The 22,502-nt window shown below is 40.1% G+C and overlaps 1 protein-coding gene and 1 non-coding gene across 9 annotated transcripts in view; one reads left to right on the top strand and one right to left on the bottom strand.

The window, feature by feature from the left end:
- Window positions 1-4,261: 4,261 nt before the first annotated feature.
- LOC128780315 (uncharacterized) lies at window positions 4,262-5,538 on the bottom strand. Its single transcript, XR_011650902.1, has 2 exons — window positions 5,314-5,538; window positions 4,262-5,153 (listed from the first exon to the last, which is right to left on the bottom strand). It is a non-coding gene; the product is annotated as an uncharacterized protein (transcript).
- Window positions 5,083-22,502, top strand: part of INO80D (INO80 complex subunit D) — a 62,045-nt gene continuing 44,625 nt past the window's right edge. The window contains exons 1-4 of one of the 8 annotated variants that reach the window (XM_053918990.1): window positions 5,908-6,076; window positions 18,055-18,092; window positions 21,607-21,699; window positions 21,813-22,059. In XM_053918990.1, the coding sequence (XP_053774965.1) occupies window positions 21,842-22,059 (218 nt within the window). In that variant the 5' untranslated portion in view covers window positions 5,908-6,076; window positions 18,055-18,092; window positions 21,607-21,699; window positions 21,813-21,841. Of the gene's footprint in view, window positions 5,217-5,256; window positions 5,367-5,708; window positions 5,812-5,907; window positions 6,077-18,054; window positions 21,523-21,606; window positions 21,700-21,812; window positions 22,060-22,502 lie in introns of those variants that run through there. The other 7 variants (XM_053918989.1, XM_045198506.2, XM_053918988.2 and 4 more) reach the window with 7 other exon arrangements.

Below are 22,502 nucleotides of genomic sequence, written 5' to 3'. Positions count from 1 at the left end.
CAAATAAAGCAGCTGAGCTTAACACAGCACGTATGTGCTAAAGACCCGGCCTTGTGCTGTACATGCGCTACGCTGTTCAATCTTCGCAACAACACGGTGAGGTGGGTATTATTATTATCCCTGTTTTTTCAAATGAGGAAGCTAAGAAGTTAAGCAGCTTGCCCAGGGGTCACCAAGAAAAATGTACCAAGCAAAGTGGTGGAGCCTAGTTTTTTAAGCCAGATGGCCTTGACTGGAGATTGAGCTCTTAACCGCACGGCACCCCTTGCATAAGAGGAACACTGCTAAGAAACCACCCCGCATTCCCACAAAACCGACAAAATACAAGGTCTTAAAGAATAAGGTCACTGTAGAATCAGGTTGGCACCAGAAGGCTTCTGGGACAAGTCTTTGAGCAGGGCATCAAGCAGGGTGGGATTTAACTGGCAGAGCAGAGAATGGGGGCATCAAGACAAAGGTGTCCCTGGCTTGCTGAGTTGGGGAAAAACAGCATCAGGCTAATGGACAAGGTTGGGTAATTTGTGATATAGTCTTACCTACTTTGGTCCCCTCATTTCTTTCTGGTTTTCCTTAGGAATAACATAAAATGCAAATACCTACTCTAACATAATACAGCACCCAGATATGTATAAAATAGAAACACCAATATATACAATTAAGGCAAGTAAGACAATTATTAGTTACTGAGATCTTTTTTTCCTTCCTGGTGTACTACAACTATAGCCTTGCCATTTTTATATCTGATAATCTTCCTTATTTGAATTTAAATAAAAATGTTTGAGCCCTGGCTGGTGTGGCTCAGTGAATGAGCATTATTAGCCTGTGCACCAAAAGGACACTGGTTCGATTCCTGGTCGGAGCACACACCTGGGATGCAGGCCAGGTTCCAATTTGGGGGTGCTCAAGGGGCAGCTGATCGATGTTTCTCTCACCCATTGATGTTTCTCTCCCTCTAAAACCTTCAAGCATTTGAACTGTGTTAATAGTTACTCATTTTAATTGAATGACAGGATTTTCCCACCTTTTCCCAACCTTACTGTTGGATTCTGCAAGTCAGTAACAAATACACGGCAAAGACGTTACAGTATAGGAAGCCCAAACTTGCAAATGGGCTGGGTGCCAGACATCACTGTAAATCAGTTGGTTGGAACCTGGAATTTATTTTCCCATGGAAATAGTGGTTAAGCTCCCAGAGGGCCCACGAAGGCTTGCTTAACCAGGAATGTGACAGAAATGAACAGTGTCACCTTTGTGTTGAACTCTGCTTATTATTCTGAAGACTCTATGGATTTCTCTTCTTACAATGTTTTAGCTAATCACCCCTTCTGGGACACAGGTTTTTTCATTATGAATTATTGAAAAAGCTATCACTTAGAATTCTACCCAAATCCAATCTTTAATATTGTGTTAGGATATTTCTTTTCATTAATCATTACTTAGAACATGACTTCAGTTGGAAAGTTGTTTTCCTTAGCCTAAGGATACGAGTCAGTAGAATGGCCTGAGAATGCTTATAGCCTAGGCTGAGACATCACATTCTCTGCCTGCCCTGTGATGAGCTCGGCAGTGAAATGGTACCAGGGACATGTGTTGCCCCTGCTGCTACCAGAAGCCATCTGGTTCCCAGAGGGTATCTTTTTGTCCTGTGCGTGATTTTAAAAAAAAACCTTCTTGGTTTTTGATTTGGCATCAGGTAGTAAGTAGTTCCTAGGTCTCAGTGCTCCGGAGCAGGCGTTAGAACTTGGGAGATTACCTGATCATGTGTTTTGACTATAACTGAATGTATATTACACAAATAATCTGAAACTATGAAGTGGGCATTTGCGAAATATAACGCTTGTCTCAGAAACATTTCCTTGCAGGGCACAGTAACCACAATAAACCCAAAATCTTTGTTTTAGGTAGAAACATTACCAACAAATGTTTCCAAAACAGAAATGCTTAAAGTGAAAAAAATTTGTGTCTATGGCCATCAAAATAGTGTGGTCTTAAAAACTTGAGCCTCTGTACACACTTCACTTCTACTTTTTCACCTCCTTGGGAGCTTTTACACTAGCTAGGGACTCTTGGTATGACTTCAGAGTCTGCATTTACAAATGGCAGGAAAAACATTTGCACAACGAGGGAAGGTTTATATTCACAACCCTAGTCCTGTCCTCCCCTCGAAAAACCCCTCACTAAGTTTGTATAACTGTGTCTGCTGTCAGTGTCTATTTAAACACTTGGTGATTCTGTCAGCAAATACTTCCCAATAAAGGCAATGCATTTCAACTGAAAAATATTTTAATTTTTTTGCATTCCTTAAAACACGGGATAGACTTAGGTACTAGACTTCACAAAGGTGAAGTAAGCCACTGGCTGCCATCAATAAATGAAGAAGGCTCCCACTGCTGGGTACTCAGTCTGTTTTTGGCAAAGAACATATGGCAGGAACTCAGCATTTCCAGATATACAGCACAGAGCTATGGTTGGCACCGTGGAAAGTCTAGAGCAGGAGGAGGATTTGGGATCTTACTGGAAAGCTTTGGGGCCAAGTAGGTCTCACTCTTGGAAAGTGAAGACAGTTATCCCAACTGTATTTAAAAGGACCAAGAAAGAGGAGGAGGAGAGAAAGTAAAGAAAAACAATGCTTTTTAGAGCTCTTCAGGGAATTAAATGAGAGCACATGCACAAAAGTATCCAGCAAGGTTTACAAAGATGCATTAGGTGCTCAATAATGTTAGCCAAGTTGGAGTACTTGGAATTTTATTGGGCAAACGTAGGGTTATTTAAGCTTAATTATGTCAGTAGTTATGTTAGCACCTGCAGCTTCTAGGAATTAAAGAGACATAGTAACTGAAATAAGTTCAATTATCAACTGAAATAAAATATTGACCAATCAAATTCACCAATATTGCAAATAAAGTGGGATTTCTTTCTTGGTTGGCCTATAATTTCCCAAGTCAAGCTTTATAAAGAGAAAGACATTGAAACGCTAAATTATCCACCATGTCCCCATCTCCAGATACACATCATGGGAACAATTTTATTGGTCACCAGAGGGACTGCATAAAAGGGTGCAGTTGGCTTAAAGCAAACACATCTTAGTTTCTTAAAAAACTCAAAGCATATCTATAAAGTCACATCATACACAAGGAACAAGTCGTTGAAAAACACGGTTTTCAAGCCCACTAGAGTTCTCCATTAAGAGGAGTGATTTCCTTGTTATATGACCAATGTGTTTGATCTACACCTGTTTTTTAAAAATGTAAATACAACATAACTTCCCAACTCAAGTTTCTGAGATGATGAAAATTGATTAATTACTTTATATGCTTCTACCAGAGAAAGAATAACAATCGCAAAAGAAAACCTTGACGCTTCGAGTACTGTATTCAAATTTCGGTGATAAAGACAGGGGTCAGTGTGAAACATGTAAAACGATACATGCATTATCTGAACTTACTTTAATCTAAATTTGTAAGCTCAAAAAATAAACATTTTGAAGTAGTCAGTTGTTTTTAAATGCTTTGGAATAATTTTTAAATGAAAGATATTCAAGGCAATAATACTACAAATTAATTCCCACTAGATTAGCCACCATGTGTCAGGAAAATAAACTAAGTGTAAGATTCAGCATCCTCTGTAGAACAAACAAAAAGATCCTCTGGTTATTTTCTAATATTCTTCTGTTTCTCACAAAAACAGAAAAATCTCTCTGCAATTCACTCTCCTCCGGTAAGAAGAGTTCCCGGAGAACCGTTTTGGCCGGCAGCACCTTTCTCTCTCACCTCTGTGCTCCCTCAGCATCGGGTTACTTGGATTCTATTTATCTATCAAGGTTTGCTAAATAAAAAGGATCGATGACATCCATTGCAATATAGTAAAAGTAATTTACACAGGCTGGCAGCACCCTGGAAGTTCTGAACAGACAACATTTCAACTCTACCAAACAGACACCTCTCCACTCTGTGACACAACAGGAAGTAGACAGCAACCTGTGTAATGGACCAAAGATTTAAACCTTAAAAAAATCTAAATAAATTTAAAAAGTAAAATGCCTGGATATAATGAATTGCTAATAAGCCATTTTACCTAAAATCTAAAGCTGTCCTTAAAATACACTTCCAGCTTTACAGTAACCTTTCTTCATGGGCAGACCGTAACAGAATTAGGATTATTTCCAGAAACGTGGTCAGTTGTACTTAAGTTGTATTTAACCCCTCAGTGACCTCTGCCTTTATTTGCACTGTGAAAAATAAACAGCTATATCATGCCTTTCTGGGCAGTCAATAGGTTTTATTTACATTGCTTTGAGAAAAGGAGACAAAAGACATCCTTTACAATTGTCTTTCAGCAATCTCAGTTGTGAGGGGAATATATAACACAAAATTTTACATGTAAGGAAAATATACATACAAAAACATATGAATAAGTAAATCGATAAATAGACAAATAAAGACAAAGTGGCTATGAAGTCTCTTGAAGTACAAATTTATAAACTGACCACCAGCCACAGAACTTAGATCTGTAACAGAGAAAAATCGTTATGAGCCTGAAAAAAAATTAAAATACCAACGTCACTAACATGGAAAAAACCAGAAAATAGAAAACAATAATCACCGGAAAACCTGGGTCTTGTAAAGATTTCTTTCCATCAGAAGATGCAGAAACATATTCCCCCCTGGTGCACATGAAAACGTTTCTCAAGCACCCCCAGTTTCTTCCCTGCTTGGCCCCCCAGGCGCGCTGTAGACGGCCGGCGTGGACTTTTTTCCAGAGATGAGAAGTAGAAATTTGTACTTTATCGGGAGCGGGTGCACTTTTCCCCCCGGCCCCCCTTCCCTCTGCCTCCAAGATGGTAGGAAAGTTGTCGTTTCGGAGGGCAGAGGAGCGGCTCTCTGGTGTTATGTCCTCGCAGTGCCTGTAGTGGTGCTGTAGGAGGCTGCTGCCTCTTCTTGTGCAGCCCCGGCAGCCCTGCCTTCTTGGCTGGAGAGTATATTCAGGGATTTCCCCTTAATAATCACCGACCCTGGGAGCACTTTTTACTTTCCAAAATAAAAATATGATCCTCACCCCTCTTGCTTGACAGGGAAAGGCTCTCGCCGGAGCCTAGTGGGGAGCAGTAGCAGCGGCAGCCGAGCTTCCTAGTCCATTGCCAGCGTCTCTCAGATCTGTCAGCCCAGCCGAGGGAAAAGGGGGGAAGGAGGAGGAAAAAAAAAAAAAGCAGCTGAAAGGTAAGCAGAGGCGGCCCCAGGCCCGGCCCACATCCCCGGGCTCCCGTAGGGCGGCGGGCTGGGCCGCGCAGGCAGGGCGGGCGGCGAGCGCGCTTACGTGAGACCGGGGATTCGCCGGCCTGCGCCAGGCCCCGGACACAGGATGGAGGGGTGAGAGGGGTCGGCGCCGGGGTGGCGGGGGCTGGGGACTTGGGGGCCTCTCGGGCGCCCGCAGGCAGCGACGGCGGGCGGGCGGACCGGGGTCCGGCCGGGGCCAGAGCAGGGCGAGCCGCGCGGCCTACGCGGGCCGGGGTGGGGGTGTGGGGCGGGGTGGGGGTGCCGGCTAGGCCTCGGGCGGCGGGCCCCGCGGCGGCCGCACCCTACCCCCTCACCGGGGCCTCCCCGCGCCCCCGCGGGACCCCGAGGCCTCGGGGCGGGACGGCGGCGCCGCGGGGCCGAGTCTTAAACGCTGGCCGGGAGGTTCCCCCGCGGGGCGGCAGGCCCGGGTTTCCGGGACAGGGGGCGCCGGGGCCTAGGAGTGGGGAGCGAGTGCCCACCCCGGAGGGTCCACCCTCCCCTTCCCCCGGTCTCCCTCTGACGCCCCTCCCCCATTCCGGTAATAGTTAAATTTATTTATCCCCCTCCTCCGCGCTCTGGGCGGCCTGGCCGGGGCGGGGCAGGCGGCCAGGCGGGCGTGGGGTGGGGTGGTGGGGCGGTGAGGAGTCAGGTGCAGCCGCGGCCCGGAAAGTTTCCTTTTAGGCCCGAATGGGGGGGCTGCCCTCCTTTCGGGGAGCCCTGGTCCTAGCGCTCGCGACCCCCGAGGGCGTGGGGGAGAGCACTCGGCTATTTTGAAACTCTTTGCCAGTTCCTGTCCGTTGAAGGTACTCCGCCCCTGCACCCCTCGCCCGCGCCCCACCCCACTCCCCGGCGAGCCCTTCCCGGGCTGCGAACTCAGCCCACTCCCCAGGCGCCCCCGGGCTGGGGAGAGGGCCTTCCCTTCCCGTGTGGAAAAGTTTTCAGGGATTTTTCTTAGCGTATTAGTTAGTGACTGGGCTTTTTGCGGTGGGAAGGGAGGAGGTGAATTCAGGTGGTATTTCTTTCGGTCGGTGCTGGCTTTCCTCGTCGCCTGTTTAGCCCTTACCCCGGACCCAGGGGGTGTTCTTTTCAGATCCAGGCACCCCCCCACCCCCGCCCTTTCATCCCTACTCCTTCGGGGCTCAGCCCCGTTTCCTGGACAGCCCCTTGCCGGAGGAACGGGGAGCGGGGAGGACTGTCAGTGAGCGAGGGCCGGGTTTCTGGAGCGGCCCCCACACGCCGGAGTTTCCCGTCCTGTTGGGTCACTGTCCGGCGAAAGCAGCACGTGAACAGAGCCCAAGGGGGAGAGACCCCGGTTGTCAGCACTCGTGGAAGCATTAAAAATTAGGAGGCAGAGAAGGTGGGCAGGGCAGCTTCTGAAACACGGCTTAAAGGTCCGTGGTGGGTTTATTCTGATAATAACTATTTGCATTTATGTCCTATCTTATATTCGACCCCAGCAGTAAAAAGTGAGGATTTTAAGGAAATGCGTTATTTGCTGCAACTCAGAAGGGTGTGTGAAGAGCCCTCAGGGAACTGAACATAGCTGACATCGTGTATGGTTTTCTTTTCTGTGTTTAAATGGGTTCAATTTTAGCAATATTTGGGTGCCATGACCTTTAAAAGTTTTTTTTTTTTTTTATGTCGAAAACCTAAAATTTCCAAATGTAGATGCCCTGGTTTTCAGCGATGGGATGTTTCCTGTGGCTACACTTAACCTCCTGGTTGTTCTTTAGTATGGAAGTTGGAATGTTAATGTACCCTGCCCCCCACCACCAGCCTCCGGTAGGGGCAAGTTTGGAGAGGTTATTTTTCGTTCTTTTCCCTCCCTTCCCGTTATAGGGGACCTAGGACAGGATGTCGTGTGTGTACGTGTGTGTGTCCTGCGTGGGGGCAGGCCGGAGTTGGCTGGCAGAGCACTGTTACCCAGTGCAAAGCGGGCACTTGCAGAGCATGGGTAGCCCATGCCTCGGTCAGTGCCGACTTCTGTCAGGCAGGGGAGTGAGACTCCTTCCGAGATTCTTACTGTGTGTCTTTTCCTGTGGTCTGCCTAAAATAAAACTTTTTTTCCCCCCAGTGATAGATATCCAGCCATTTAGCATTGTTCTTAAGAAAAGCATGATATTTGAGATCATGTGGGTTTCAGACAAAAGTGCAAATTACACTTAATGGTTGTTTAACTTTATTGATTAATTGAAATTGCTTATTGACTTGGACGTTTTTATATACTTGTGTATCCAAAGATGTTACTTCTATTGTGGTTTGTCATTTTTAGAACATATTGGTTGGAAGAAATCATTTGATGAGTCTCTTTTCTTAGGATATTTTAAGGTTAAAAAATATCTTTGCCTCATAATTTGGTATTTTAAAGGTAGAGCTTTAAGTTCACATTCCTAAGCTTTCAAGAACTGTATATGTACAAATCCCAAAAATTTTGTATTATTTTCCTAATCCTAACTGACTCAAGGGCTACTTATTCCTGAAGGGATGGTAGGGTTTGTTATTTATTTATTTGAAACTAATAAAAGACTACAGGGCAAATACGGAATTAATTTTAAATTGCTAAGGTAAGGTATTTTTTGACTCTTAAATATTTAACTTCAAAAATAGATATTTATTTTGATTTATAAGGCTGAAATTATCAGTTTTTCCTCTGAAAGATCACAGAAGGAAATTTGTATACCCCACCCCAACTATTTTTTTCTCAGCAAATCGTGTCACTGCTATTTTTAGAAAAAGGAAATTTTGGTTTAGATGGATTTAAAAATTTCTAAGTGAGAGCACCTGAAATTAAACAAGTCACTTCAAAAAAAAAAAAAAAAAGATGCTGACCCGTTCATTCTTACCTGGGATGTTCCCCCAGGGTTAGCAGCGATCACTATGCAGGTTTGCAGCAGTAGTTTCGGATAATGAGAGGTCATTTATTTCTGAGTGTAGTTAGCAGTGTTCTGTGGATGCATAGCCCAGTGTCTCCTCACACACACTTGGGAACTTGCAAGCCATGGGTGGATAGGTGAGTGAGTTGGAGCCAGCAAGTTTTCTTCAAAGCAGATACTCCACTGCACGTGCTGTGGAGTCACTGCAAAGCCCATTGAATTTATGCTAATGTAACTGTCCCAGGGCCCTGACTTCAGTAATGCTGATTTTAGACAATACTTGTGGCTATTTTGAGACACTTGTAGATACTCTCCACTCAAGCTTAAAGGTAAAACCTGGAGCCTCTGTTTCTCTCTTCCCTCCTTGCACTTAAGATGGCAGGCTGTTTGGTGTACATTCTTTTTAAGACAGCTTTTCAGTTAAATTTTATTTGTTAGCCTGATGACCTATAGTCAAACACATTTGGCCTGGCCTTTGGGTTCTAGTCCCAGCTCTTCTACTGGATGGGTTACTTCATCTTTGGTTTATTTGCCTGTAAAATGGAAACAGCACTTTTTGATGTAAGGATTAGGTGAAATAGCCCCTGTGCTTGGCTCTTAGTTGGTGCTCCTTAAGTATTAATTCCCCTAGCCCACCTTACCTTTCTATTAACACCATCTAAATGCCATTTCTTATAATTGTTTACTTTTTTCCTGACTAAAAGTAAAACATTCTCATATCCATTCCACTCAGACCTATTTATCCCAGGAGATAACCACTGTTAATGTTTTGTTGTTTTCTTTCTCTGTTTTGTGTGATTGCGTGTGCGTATAGCATAAGCTTAATCTTAGGAGTTTCCATTTAACAATGTTGTGTAGTTTTTTTGTTGTTTAAAGCTTGGGCTCTGGAAGCAATGTGGCCTTGAATCCTACCTTTGGGATTTGGGCAGATTACTTCATCTTACTCTCAGTTTCTTCATCTGTGAAAGAGGGTGATAAGCATACCTTCTTCATAGGGTTGCCGTGATGAGTGAATGAGGAATTGCACGGAAACCCTTTTGTATGGTACCTGGTGCATGACCTTTAGATATTATTTTTCTCTGAATATTTTCAATATTCTCTGTGTGAATTTTTCAGTGTGAATGAGTTCTTGGTTCAGTATATACTAATAATACTAGTGAGTAGTGAGTACAGATAGAATGTTATAACGACCTTTGTGGGGCAAATAAAGATTTTTGTACCAGTAAAAAAGTGACAGTGTATTCATAGAAACTTGCAGCAGCTTGATGTCAGTCTGGTCTCTGTTGTTGAATTCTATGAGTTGGCCAGTGTAAAGGAGTGCTGAGTGTATAGTGGTCAAAGAAGGTAGGTTTACTTTACCTCTGGCTCCTTCTTTAAAACTTCAGAATGCTTACCCCAGATAGGTGAAGGTAGGAGTTGCTGAAGCCAGAGCTGTTTCATTCATTTAAGTAACTGTGGGTCCTGTAACACAAAGACACATTCACTGCCCTTGAGGAGTTTTTAGTCTAGTGGAGAAGGGGAGAACTGCTTACATTTACAATCTTGAATGATAAGGGATCGATTTGCCTGGAGCCTCGAAAGCTATTTATTTTGGCTGCCCTGGGGCAAGCCATAAAGTGAGGCCTTTCCAGGGGGGTGTTTCCGCCCTAAGCAAATGGGAAGAGTTTTAAAAAGGCGTTTTCTGAAGGTGGGACCTGAAACACAAGAGTATTCTGTGTTGCAAATTGTAGGAGTTGTTGGAATAGGAATAAATAGTGGGGGAGGGAGAGGTCAGTGGCCAGGTCCTAAGGAGTTTACGTGTTAGACTAAAGAGTTTGCATTCCTTTTACATTTCCAAGCAGACCTTGAAGGCCGTTGGCCAAATAAATTATTTGCATTTTCAAGGACTTGAGTTGTACCAAGAGTGGAATAGAGGAGGGCAAGACTGGAATTAGAAGAGAGAGAGCTGTGGAGAAGAGATCGAAGGTTTGGATTAAGGTGGTGGCAGCGGCAAAGGAGATGGAGAGAAGTGGGGAGGCTGGTTCCGCAGGTGAAGTAGCTGCCTGAGTTGACCGGATGTAGATTTGGGAATCGTCCTTGGATAGAGACAGCTGAAGTTGTAGAAGTAGAAGTAGAAGGCTTAGTCAGTGGTTCTTAGCCTTTTTTTTTTGAGAATCTGATGAATTTTATGGACCCTTTTCCAGGAAAATGCACTCACATTCACAATTTTGTACATTTGTTTTGGATCCTGGGTAATAACCCAGTATTGGGGTGGATGTAGAGTAGAAATTAAAATGAGCCCATGGAAATGTCTTGTTCGACCCACACTTTGTATGTGTTTGTATGTGACTCTATTACTGCCATCTCATAGATGAGGGTACAGATGTATAAAGTAAATTTCTCAAGGTCATACATCTTGTTTTTTTCCCCTCTAGATTTTATTTATTTATTTATTTTTAGAGAGAGAGTAAGAGAGGGAGAGAAAAATTGATGTGTGGTTGCCTCTTGCACGTTCTCAACCAGGGACCCAGCTGGCAACCCAGGCATGTGCCCTGACTGGGAATTGAACTGGCGACCCTTTGGTTCACAGGCAGCACTCAGTCCACTGAGCCACACCAGCCAGGGGTACATCTTGTATTTTAACAGTTTAAATGAACTGCTGACATGGGAAAAAATTAGGATATTTTGTGAGCTGATTTGGATTTTTATCTTCTTTTGAAAAATCGGAAATGTTGAGTCTGCTTTTTTTTTTTTATTTTTTTAATCATACCAGTTTACTGGAACTGGTTTGAGTCAGTCCCTTTTAGAGGAGCAGAGTTTGCCAAAGTCTGCCCCTGGCCCATCTTGGTGGCCCATGTTAAGTATTTCGTCTAGCATCCCTGTAAATTAAGACAAAGACAATCTAGGGAACATAGCACTTGAGTGTGGGGGCAAGAGAAATGAAGCCAGTGATTGAGCAGCTGGAAAGAGACTTTCAAGAAAGAGAAAGTGGTCAAATGCTACAGAGGTCAAGTAAGATAAGGATGAAACCATGTATGTAGAGTTTCAGCAACAGAGTCTATTGGCTTCAGATTCTTAGAACAAGAGAACTTTGAGGACTGTAGCTATCACTTTTTTCTTCTTGTCCTGCAATGTGGGCTTTCCGTAACAATTGAGAGCCACTGTGGCGTGGACAGGATCACAGAAAGCATTTATTGTAAAGGATGATTAACTGGAGCTAATAAATGCTGTCACCAAGTCAGTCTCTGCTCATTCTGCTAGCATTTTCCAACACAAGAACATCGGTATATAGATGCTGTATAGGATGTAGGCAGTATTTTTAGTAGTAGATTTTTAATACGAATTATAGGGAAGAATTCTGAGTGGATTCTGTTAGCATAGCCCCAAGAAGGTGGGAGGGCCTGACTTGATGGAGAATTAAACTATACCATTCAGAAAACCGCTAGCAGCTGGAAGTACATTTTAGCTCTGCAGATTCTAGATTAAAATGATAATAATCCTTATAAACTACTACAGTTTCTAATAGTAGTTAATATTAAGTGATTACTATGTGCTGAGTACCATGCTACGCATGGTTCATGAAAGACCTAATTTAATTCTAAACGACTCAACTTAGAACATACTATTATAATTCTCTCTTTACCTATGAGAAAATTGAAACCTAAATAACTTGCCCAAGGTCATAGACCTATCAACTAGGGGAACCAGATTTGAGCACCTGCTCTGATGCTCACTAGTGCCAGTGCGTTCTCAACTTCTGCATAAACTCTCCTTTACCTGTCTGATAAATCAGGTAAGGAACTCAAGTACCGTAAAGGCTATTTACATTTAAATTCATAACACCTATTTATTTTTCCTATAATACATGGCATATAATAGACATTCAGTAAGCATTTATTTGATTTATTTTTAAATATTTTAGTTTGAACTTTATACTGAAGATTGTAGTTTTGGGTGATAGGCAGTTTTTCTCACTGATCTTTCTATTCAAATCGCATCAATTGATTTTCATTATTTCTAATGTTATTGCTTTTCACATTGATATGTGGGATGTTAATATTTTTAAAAAGTTCATATACTCATCTGTTTAGTATTTCATTTTTTGCTGTATGCAGTTGAATTAAAACAAAAAAACTTTAAATGGGGAGCTTTTTTGTTAAGACTTTAAAGTATGTGACTATGAGATAAGTAAGTATACTCATCATCTGTATTAATTATATTAGAAAACTAACATTCTGAGAATTTAGGTTCATGCTGGATTAAAAATTGTAAGGTATATTGTAGTTCTAGGCTCCTAAAAGGGGGTAGAATATAAAATTACAGATGGCAATTAGGGAAAAATATGGTGGCAGTGAAATGAACATGATTCTGTAACATGAGACTCAAAAGAGCAGTAAGAACGTACAGAGATTCCACTCGGAGGTGATAGACCAGCAGTCCCTAAGAGAATAATGTTCATGTTTTTGTCAAATGGTTTGTGGTTGCTGTTGGAAGACAGAAAGCCGTAGGTCGCTTTTGTTAAACCTTATCATCCTGACTTTTCTCCCTGCTAATGCCTCATTCCTCTGTATTTGCAAGATGAAAGAAACAATATAGAGGAATTATTTTATTTTCCAATTCAATTCAGCATATAATAATTTAAAAGATTTTACACCTAACCATGTTTTCTACTCTTGAATTCTAGTACACGGATATGTTTACTGTGCAGATAGTCTTTCTGTGAGACCATTCTCAGGAACAGTTCTTTTTGCTGTCTGGTAATAACTAAGTAAGGGTGTAGGACCTGCTGCTAAAGTGCTGCCTTACCTGCATTCTCCTCTTTAAGGGAGCGTAGATCCATTTATATTCTAAGCAAGGTATTTCCATAGCTTTGAAGATAGTATCTGCTGTAGTTGTTAATGAATTGGGTCTAGTTAGGAATTTTTTCCTTCCTCTTTTAAGTGGTTTTCATCATATGTTAAAAGATAGAGTTTAGGTATAGCTTTTTCATTATGGATTAGACATGCAATAGTATTTAAATACTAGGTCTGTAAGACATTTGATTAAGAGCATGTGGACTTTACGTTTATATATTCTGTTTCCTCTCTTCTCTATATCTTACAATGAGAAGGAGTGAAGACCATGTGAAGACCATTCACCTTCGGCAGAGTAGGGGTAAAGAACTTGTGTTGTGGGAGGCCAGATATGAAGAGTGAAAAAAATGTAGGGTCTTTTCCCTGAAATCTGCCTTTGTGCTTTTGTCATGATTTCTTCTTTAATTAAAAGAGAAAAACCTATTAAAATAGAGGACTAAAGGACTAGTTGTTAAAAGTTTACAGGCAAAGTGATTTTTTAGAAGATTTTATTTATTTATTTTTAGAGGGGGGGAAGGGAGAAAGAGGAGAGAAACATCAGTGTGTGGTTGCCTCTCATGCGCCCCCTACGGGAGACCTGGCCTGCAACCCGTGCATGTGCCCCACCTGGGAATTGAACAGGTGACTCTTTCATTCGCAGGCCTGTGCTCAATCCACTGAGCTACACCAGCCAGGGTGACAAAGTGATTTTTTAAAAAGAGATTTTATTTATTCTTAGAGAGGGGAAGGGAGAGAGAAATACACTCTGAGCAGGGACTGAGTCCCAACCGAGGCATGTGTCCGGACCAGGAATCGAACCTGGCAACCTTTCACTTTGTGGGATGATGCCCAACCAACTGAGCTACACTGGTCAGGGCTATAGACAAAATGATTTTGATAGAACATGTTACTCACTTAGAAGGAGTTATATTTCAAAGCAGAGGGCCGTTTTCCCCAAACATTCTTGCCTTTTATGGTGTATATAAAGTGAGTCTGAATTCATCAGGGAGTTGAAAATATAAGTATAAAGATTAAGTTGAGCTTTTAAAAGACAGATTTGAAAACGGTGAAATCATTCAATTGGTCAAAAGGAAGAGGCAAAGAATGATATAAAGTTGGCTTCTAGCAGGACTTAAAAACATTAAAAAAAATGGGAAAAATTAATCATAGATGTAAAAAAAATTAAGATGGAAGAAAAGTTGTTTATAAGATGTTGAAATTAAATGTCTGTTTGTAATGGCATAGAAGTCATTAAAAAGAGCTTTCCCACTTGTGGCAAATGCTAAAAGAGGGCAATTGGATACATTAATGAATTCTTAGAGTTAGAAGTTGACTAGGCAGATTTTAATGCATTCTTGCATTTTTTATCATTATTTGTAAAATAGACATTGGATAGCAAACTATATGACATCTATTTAATGAAGTGTTTGATGTTATTTAATGAGATGCTAGAATATTCAAAACTTTTAAAGCTATATTCTGATTTTTCTCTTGGTGTATGACTATGGCTATAAGAAATTATTGTATAGACTATCTAAAGTACCAATTTAGTGATTGTTAGAAGTTATTTAATGATCAGTGGGTGAATCTAGTAACCTTTGTTTTGGGCAGACACCCTGGAATTAAGAGTTGCTGTCACAGAAGCTATTTGTGTAGGCAGTGTGCACTCATTGAGCACCTATTAATTGCTAGGCCCTGGTATATATACAAAGATGAACAGAAAACTGTCACCCCTCTGGGACCTTATCTTCTAAGAGGGAAGACAAAAAAGAATGGGCAGTTAAATAGAATGCAGTGAGTGCCCAAACAGGGAAATGCATGAAGTTCCTCACCAGAACATGTAACTAACAGCCTTTGGGAAACCGCACGGGGTGACAGCTAAACTGTGCTCTGGAGAGTTACTCTAGGGCTGGCCAGAGGAGGGGAGACATCCATCGCTCTGGATAGAGGCGGCAGCCTGATCTTAGTTTTAGTGGCACCAAAGGAACCTGGTGTGCTCAGAGCTGTGGGTGAGGTCCTCCAATTAATCACTTCGTTTCTTTTGAGTGAATCTCCTCTCATAGATTATAATCTTCTAAAAGCAAAAATTATGCCTCTTACTATTATATCCTCCATAGCTTCAGGGAAGATGGATTTTTCGTAAGTGTTTAATAAGTCAATACTTGCCATTAAGACTAGAATCATGCCAATATCAGAGAGAATGAATTGAATCAAGTTTAGTAATTTATTTAATAGCATGTTGACTCTTTCAAATAAAAAATAGAAAATTATTACAAAAGTAATTTATAAAAATTATATAATAAATTTGTTTCATGATTTTATTTTAGTGTATGGATTGGACAAAAGTAGGTTCACAGTTGTGAAAGTTTATTCTTGTATTATTTATTAATTATTTTCCATACAAACAACTGTTGACCTACTTATGCCTACCCCTATAATTTTTCTATACAGAATTTTGAAAGATATTTCTGGTTAATGATAGCAGAATAGTGATATCCCTGTTCTCTCTCCTCTAAACGAACTAAAAATAATAAGAATGAGAAACTGAAAAGAAACTCAATCTTGTTAACTAATAAAGCTTTGTAACCAGAATATATGAATTAGTATTATTAAGTATAGTGAAAATTGTACCAGGGCAAGAGGGGATGCCTGGACAGGATGATTTTTTAAATCTAAAACTCTGGCAAAGTGAGAGGGGCAGCTTTCTCCCAAGTAGTTGGGTGACCCACTGTGGGGACAAAACCAATAACTTCATACTGGGGTGGCTAAGTGGTATCTACATTGGACTCCCACAGTGGCAGGAGAGGTGGGGTTGAATCAAAAACTATACAGTCATACTATTTTTACAGCAAGTTTAGAGGAGAAACAGGCAGTAAACAGCCTTACAGATGCTGATCTTAGTGAACTGAAGAGAAACAAAGCCTGTATTATCGTTACCTAAAATCTATGTCATATGGGCCCCTGTGAGTTGGAGAGACTAGTCCAGCATTGAGTCAAACCTCAAGGGAAGGGTGTGTGAATAAGACAACAGAAAGAGATAAAACCGAACTGATGGGACCTGGGTACAAAATAAAAGAGAAAAATGTGGTCATAATAGAAATGAAGGTCACTTTCAAAGCAGAAGATACACACTATAGCTGGGAATATTGGAGGTAAGCTTGAGAAATTTAAACAATCCAAAATGGAAAAGGTAAAAATTAAGATGAGAGTGAGATATGGAATACAATAAATGTGGCTTACCAATAATGATACACCTGAAGAAGACAACAGAATAAATGAAGCAGAAAAAATTTTTCAAAACGTTGAGTTTCCCACAGTAACAGAAGACTTGAAATTATAAATAGTTTCTAGTTAAATCTAAAGACTTATTGTTAGATCAAAATGGGGGGAAAAAATCAAGCCCCCCTATAAAATATAGAGGCTGGCCTCAGACTTTTTCATTCTAGAAGACATGGAAAAAATATACAGAGTCAGTAGACCAAAAACATACGACCCAAGATTTTAATGTCCAAGCAAGCAATAGTTTAAATATATTATCAATTGACATGTATTTCCAAACAGAAAAACCAAAGCTTGGATTCCATAAGTCAGTCTTGGGTGTGGGGTGGAGAGGAAGGGGGGATACAGATGAATTAAAAGGTAAATTAAAAGGATTAGTGAATAGGCCATGGCTGGTGTGGCTCAGTGGATTGCACACTGGCCTTCGAACCAAAGAGTTGCCGGTTCGATTCCCAGTCGGCACATGCCTGGTTCGGGGCCAGGTCCCCAGTTGAGGGTGTACAAGAGGCAACCACACATTGATGTTTCTCTCCCTCTCTTCCTGCCTTCCCCTCTCTCTAAAAATAAATAAACAAAATCTTTTTTAAAAAATTTAGTGATTAGCATTGAATAAATATAAATGTAGAACCAGCATTAAAATGTTATAAACTATGGCAATGTAGAAATGATATAAGGAAAAAATACTGCATTTGGGATGGGTAGTTTTAAAAAATGGAAATTTTTCTCATTGTTCATAACACGAGGTCAGTTGTAACAATGCAAAGTATACCAATTTTCTTAGTGTGCAGTAAAGAGATGTTACCTAAAGGGCACAGATCGAATCTTCCAAGAAAACAGCCTGTATAATGAAATTTGTGATAAACACATAGAATTGAAAGCAAAAAGCCATGCCAAAAATGGATAATAAAGTTAAGATGAAATATTTGCCTTGTAAATAAATATCAAAGTATAAATTGGTTAAACCCATTTATTAAAAGAAAATGACACTCAGAGCAAAAAAGTCAGCCAGTTAACAGATGGCATCTGAAAGGGGACCAACGGATAATATTTTAGGCTTTGCATTCATACAATCTCTGTCACAGCTATTCAGCTCTAGCATTACAGCATGAAAGCAGCCATAGACAACGTGTAAATGAATTAACCAGAGAAGTGTTCCAGTAAAGGTTTATTTACGGAAACAGTGGGCCAAATTTGTCCTGTAAGCGAGAGTTTTCTGACCCATGGTTTAAAACAGTGCCTCAGAAAACTTGAGAGTAAAAGGATGGGCAAAGACTTAGCTGGCAAATTCAAACAAACAAAATGGGAGTCTAAATATTTGTGTCAAAACAAGGTTGAATTCAAGACAAAAATCATCACTTGAGTTGCATTTCCTAATGATAAAGGATGACAGTCTAGTGGTTATGAATCTCATATATCAAATAATACAGCTTTAAAATTTATAAAACAAAAAATATAAGGAGAAACATAAATCCGATTATAGTAGGGGATTTTGACTCATCTCTTTCAGCTCTTATTTGCCTTATTTTTTCCCCTTTATTTTTATTGTGGACACTAATACAGATGTCTGCATTCCCTGCACCCTGCTTTCCCTTCCCTCAGGCCACCACCACACTGTTGTCTGCCTATGAGTTATGCATATATGTTCTTTGACTAATCCCTTCACCTTTCATCCAGTCCACTCCCTACCCCCTGTCCAACTGTCCCATATGTCCATGCCTCTGTTTCTGTTTTGTTCATCAGTTATTTTACTCATTAGATTCCATGTATAAGTGAGATCATATGATATCTGTCTTTCTCCAACTGGCTTATTTCACTTAGGATAATAATCTCCAGGTCCATCCATGCTGTTGTAAAAGGTAAGCGTTCCTTCTTTTTTAACGGCTGCATAGTATTCCATTGTGTAAATGTACCAACGCTTTTTTATCCACTCATCTGTGGATGGACATTTGGGCTGTTTCTAGATCATGGCTATTATAAACATCTCTCATAGCAATGTCTTTCAGCTCTTGATAGAGCAAGCACACAAAATAAGTATAACACAGTGGATGTTAATTCCCGATATATGGTGTAACAAACAACATACGCTGGAAACAATGACTACACTTTTTTTAAGAATACCTAGTAGGCCCTTGATAATAATCCCTGAGATTTAAAGAAAATCTCAGTCAAATCCAGAAAGCAGAAATATATGCAGATTATGCTCCTTATTCTTACCTGGAACTAAAACAAAGGAAAGCATAAAATGCTACCATCTGAAAAAAATTAAATAACTCTTGGGTCAAAGGAAAAATTAAAATATCAAATCCAAATAAATTAGAAAGTACTGATAATCAAGATTCTGGGTACTCTGCCTATGGAATATGGCTAAAGCATTACTCAGGAAAATTTGTAAATTACTAAGTAAGAAAAAATGAAAATGGAAGAAGTCAGCCCAAGAAGTTACAAAAAAATGATAAAATAAATGGAAAGAAAGCAAAAGAATTATCAAAGATAAAAGCAGAAATTAATTAATTAGAAAACATACATGGAGATACTAATAAATCCAAGAGACTTTGGTTTGTTTGTTTTTTCTGGAAGATGTTGGTAAAAAAAAAAAAAAAAAAGAAACAAAAACCCCCATGCAGAACCTGCCATGAACAGAGGGAGAAAGCACAAGTTATCACGTATGTGTATGAATGAATACACAGAATACGAGAACAAGTCACATATATTTAGGAAATCAAATGTAAGAGGTCACATTGCTAAATTGTATGCAGATAAAGTTGAAAACTGGATTCACTACAAAAAAGCACTGCTGAGCCCTGGCAACTTCTAGGACCATTGTAACTTCAGTGCTTTGTAACTTGTTCAAGGACATAGAGAAAGAGAAAGATTTTCTTAAATTATTTTTTGAACTGTATTGATACCCCATTCTGGCAAAACACACCAACAGGAAATGAGCCCATTCTCAAAATACAAAAATCTTAAAAATTAGCAAGTATAACTCAGCAACACATGAGAAGAGTAACACATAGTGACCGAGTTGCTTTCATCCCAGAACTATCAGAAGAGTTCAGGATCAGGAAATACACCATATTTAAAAAACGAGAAAAATGATCATCTCCTCAAGGTAAAAAATAATTTGATAAAATTAATCATTAATTATGAGTTTTCTAAAGAACAACTCAATAAAATAGGAATGACTTCTTAACAGGAAATACATTATGATAAAAGTCAGCAGTTTTCCTACCATTGACTCAAAGCAGTCTCATTTAAAGCTAGGAATAAGAATGCTTGCTATTAACATTGTTCCAGTAGTTTTGGCCAATTCAAATGAGGGGAAAAATGTGTAAGACTGAAAAGAAAGAGAAAACCAGTTGACAGATACGATTGTATACCCTGGAATATGTCCAAGTAAAAAGTAAACATGCCCTTCACATCCTTCCACGCCTGCCCTCAGATGTCTTGATTTATAAAATATTATATATGTGGATATGTGGGCTGCTTTTTTTCCTAGTGGCAATCAAATTGATTCTGAAAATTACTTTTTTCTCTTATATCCAGTGTGGTTTTTTCCCTGGAGTTACAGATTTACTTAAACTAATCCATGAAGGATTTATGTGTGCCAGGTGGGGGAGGAGGCCAAAGAGTGTAGAAGTGAAACCACGTAGGTTTTGAAATAGATCCAGACCTTCGGGGCAGCCAGATCTGAAATTTTAGTCCCAACTTTTTCCTGCACCCTAATAAAGTGAATGGGGAAAGCTGTTATTTTTGTTTTACGTTGGTATATGATTAGGTATACTCAGTAATAAATGTGATTTTTATTTTTTTAATTCATTTTCTAATCGTTTATGCTATTACAGTTGTCCCAATTTTCCCCCCTTTGCCCCCTGCCCCCAAATGTGATTTTTATTAATCAAGATACTATTTCAGAGGTGCTTTTTCCAATTACAGTAAGTGAAATCCTTCTCAAGGGATACAGATGATCTATTTAGTATCACTGGCAGGTAGAGTATAGTAATAACAAGAATGAACATGAATTATAATTTTCACTTGCTCAGTGTTTAACGAGGCACAGTACTTAGTGTGTTCATGCTCTGTACCATTTGATCCTTGGAGCAGCCTGACCATAACACAGCTACTGTCATTATCCCTCTTTTACAGATGAGAAAACGGGGGTAAATGACTTGTTCAAGGCAACCAGGTCCAGATTTTGGGCTTGAGCAAACATACCTCCTGACTCCAGCACTGATGTATCTTGTTGTTCACTGGTATTAAGGGATTTCATATTGAGTTTAGTAAAGGAGACAATACTCCTTGAGTTTTTCTGTAGCTGGTTTCTAAGCTGTTCCATTGGACATGTGGGTGACTTTTGGAGTGTGGACTGTGTTAAGCCACATCAGCCCACTATAGTCCTGAGTGGACAAATGAGTTGATTCAATGTCATTGTAGAATATGTGGTGTTATAATACATAAATGCTACTGCTGGAACTTTTGTGTTTAAAGAGGTAATGAGTATTGGGTTGTTTTTCCATTTTCTTACTAAACCTGCAGACTCATAAACCATGATTATTACTGTATTTCAAAGCAGGGGTGTCCAACCTGCAGCCCACGGGCTACATGTGGCCCAGGATGGCTAGGAATGCAGCCCAACATGAAATTGTAAATTTACTTAAAACCTTTTTTTGCTCATTAATTTTCTTTAGTGTATGTGTTTTTAATATGTGGCCCAAGACAACTCTTCTTCCAGTGTGGCCCAGAGATGCCCAAAGGTCGGACACCCCTGGGGGGTATAATTGGGAGTGCCCCACGTTGCAGAGCCCTAACTGAATGGTGGAATTATGGTAGGGTGACGAGTCTTTGGGCTCAAGAAGTTTATAGTTTGGATGGGATAAGAGAGGAGGAAGATTAAAGGGAAAATTACTTTTTTTAAAACAGCAATTTGCCCTTTTTTGTGTTTCATAGAAACATTTGTTACAAATTGCCAAATATTTGCCAACTTATCAAAAAATGTAGACTTTCTGAAGGAAGTTTGAGGTCTGTTGACATTCATTGTAAAGAGATTTGGGTTGTGAAAATAGGTATAGCCTGTCAGCACCAGTAATGAAATGAAAAGACCTGCCACCTTATATTTGTTTGGTGGAAGACCCCTAATTTTTTGAAGTATTTTCAAAACTTAACCAGAGGAGAAGTTATTTAGTTCAATTTGGAGGGGTAAGGTAACTTAATAATTGTATGCCTCTTATTATTTGAATTCAGTATTGAGATGTTGGATTACAATGAAGAATCCATGCCATTAGAAGGGTGGTAGGTATCCCAGTATTTTACTTCCAAGGTGAGCAAGCTTTGCTTATTTCATTTTGTTAACTAGGCCTTTTGATATTTTTGTAGACAATCTGCGTCATCTTGATTCTGCAGCATTCCAAAGTGTGGTATCCTTGGGGTTCTCTTAACATTGCTATGGTGCAGAAGATTTAAAATCAGGTATGGCTGTGGGGCTAGAAGTCCCTCAGTGAAATTCTCAACTTAACTCTGCCTTTTTCTCTCTGATTTATCATTTGGGTTTCTTTTTTTTTTTTTTTGTGGTGGTCTTCTAGCTGATGTTCACAAGGAATAGAGTCACGTGATGTATGAAGGGAAACATATACACTTCTCTGAGGTTGACAATAAGCCCTTGTGCTCGTATAGCCCCAAACTGTGCAAGCAGCGGCGACTTAACGGCTACGCTTTCTGTATCAGACACGTTCTGGAGGACAAGACTGCCCCCTTCAAGCAATGTGAATATGTGGCCAAGTATAACAGCCAACGCTGCACCAACCCCATCCCCAAATCAGAGGATCGTAGGTAAGAGCTAATAATGGGATTCTATCTTTGATTCAGTTAGTAGGCTTGGAATTTTTCTTTTGACATGGTAAATTTAAATGATGCTCTCTGGGGGTAATCCAAGAAAACTTTGAAAATGCTTCTAAAGATGAGAGATGGCAGTTTTTTGAAAAATGGAGTAGGAAATTTGGGGAATTATTTGAAAAGTGTGTTTGAGTGTTTTATTTTTTTATTGATTTAATAGACAGTTTAGGATTATTTAAAGAAATTTTTTTCCCTCAAAGTTGTCGCTTGACATCTTGGCACTGATGTATTTAGTTTGCAGCCTTATAAAGTGTTTCTGACTTGTCTACTTAGTTTTGTCATCTGCCTAAGTGAGAAAAATTGTAGGAACTACTTAGGTGTTGTAATTAATGATAATGATTTTGAAATTTTTAAATCTGTATTTGAAAGGTAGCAATGTC

This window comes from Desmodus rotundus, chromosome 2, assembly GCF_022682495.2.
Source record: "Desmodus rotundus isolate HL8 chromosome 2, HLdesRot8A.1, whole genome shotgun sequence".
Taxonomy (NCBI): Eukaryota; Metazoa; Chordata; class Mammalia; order Chiroptera; family Phyllostomidae; genus Desmodus; species Desmodus rotundus.
Note: the sequence above shows the minus strand (reverse complement) of the source record. Positions and strands in the feature narration are given on the sequence as shown.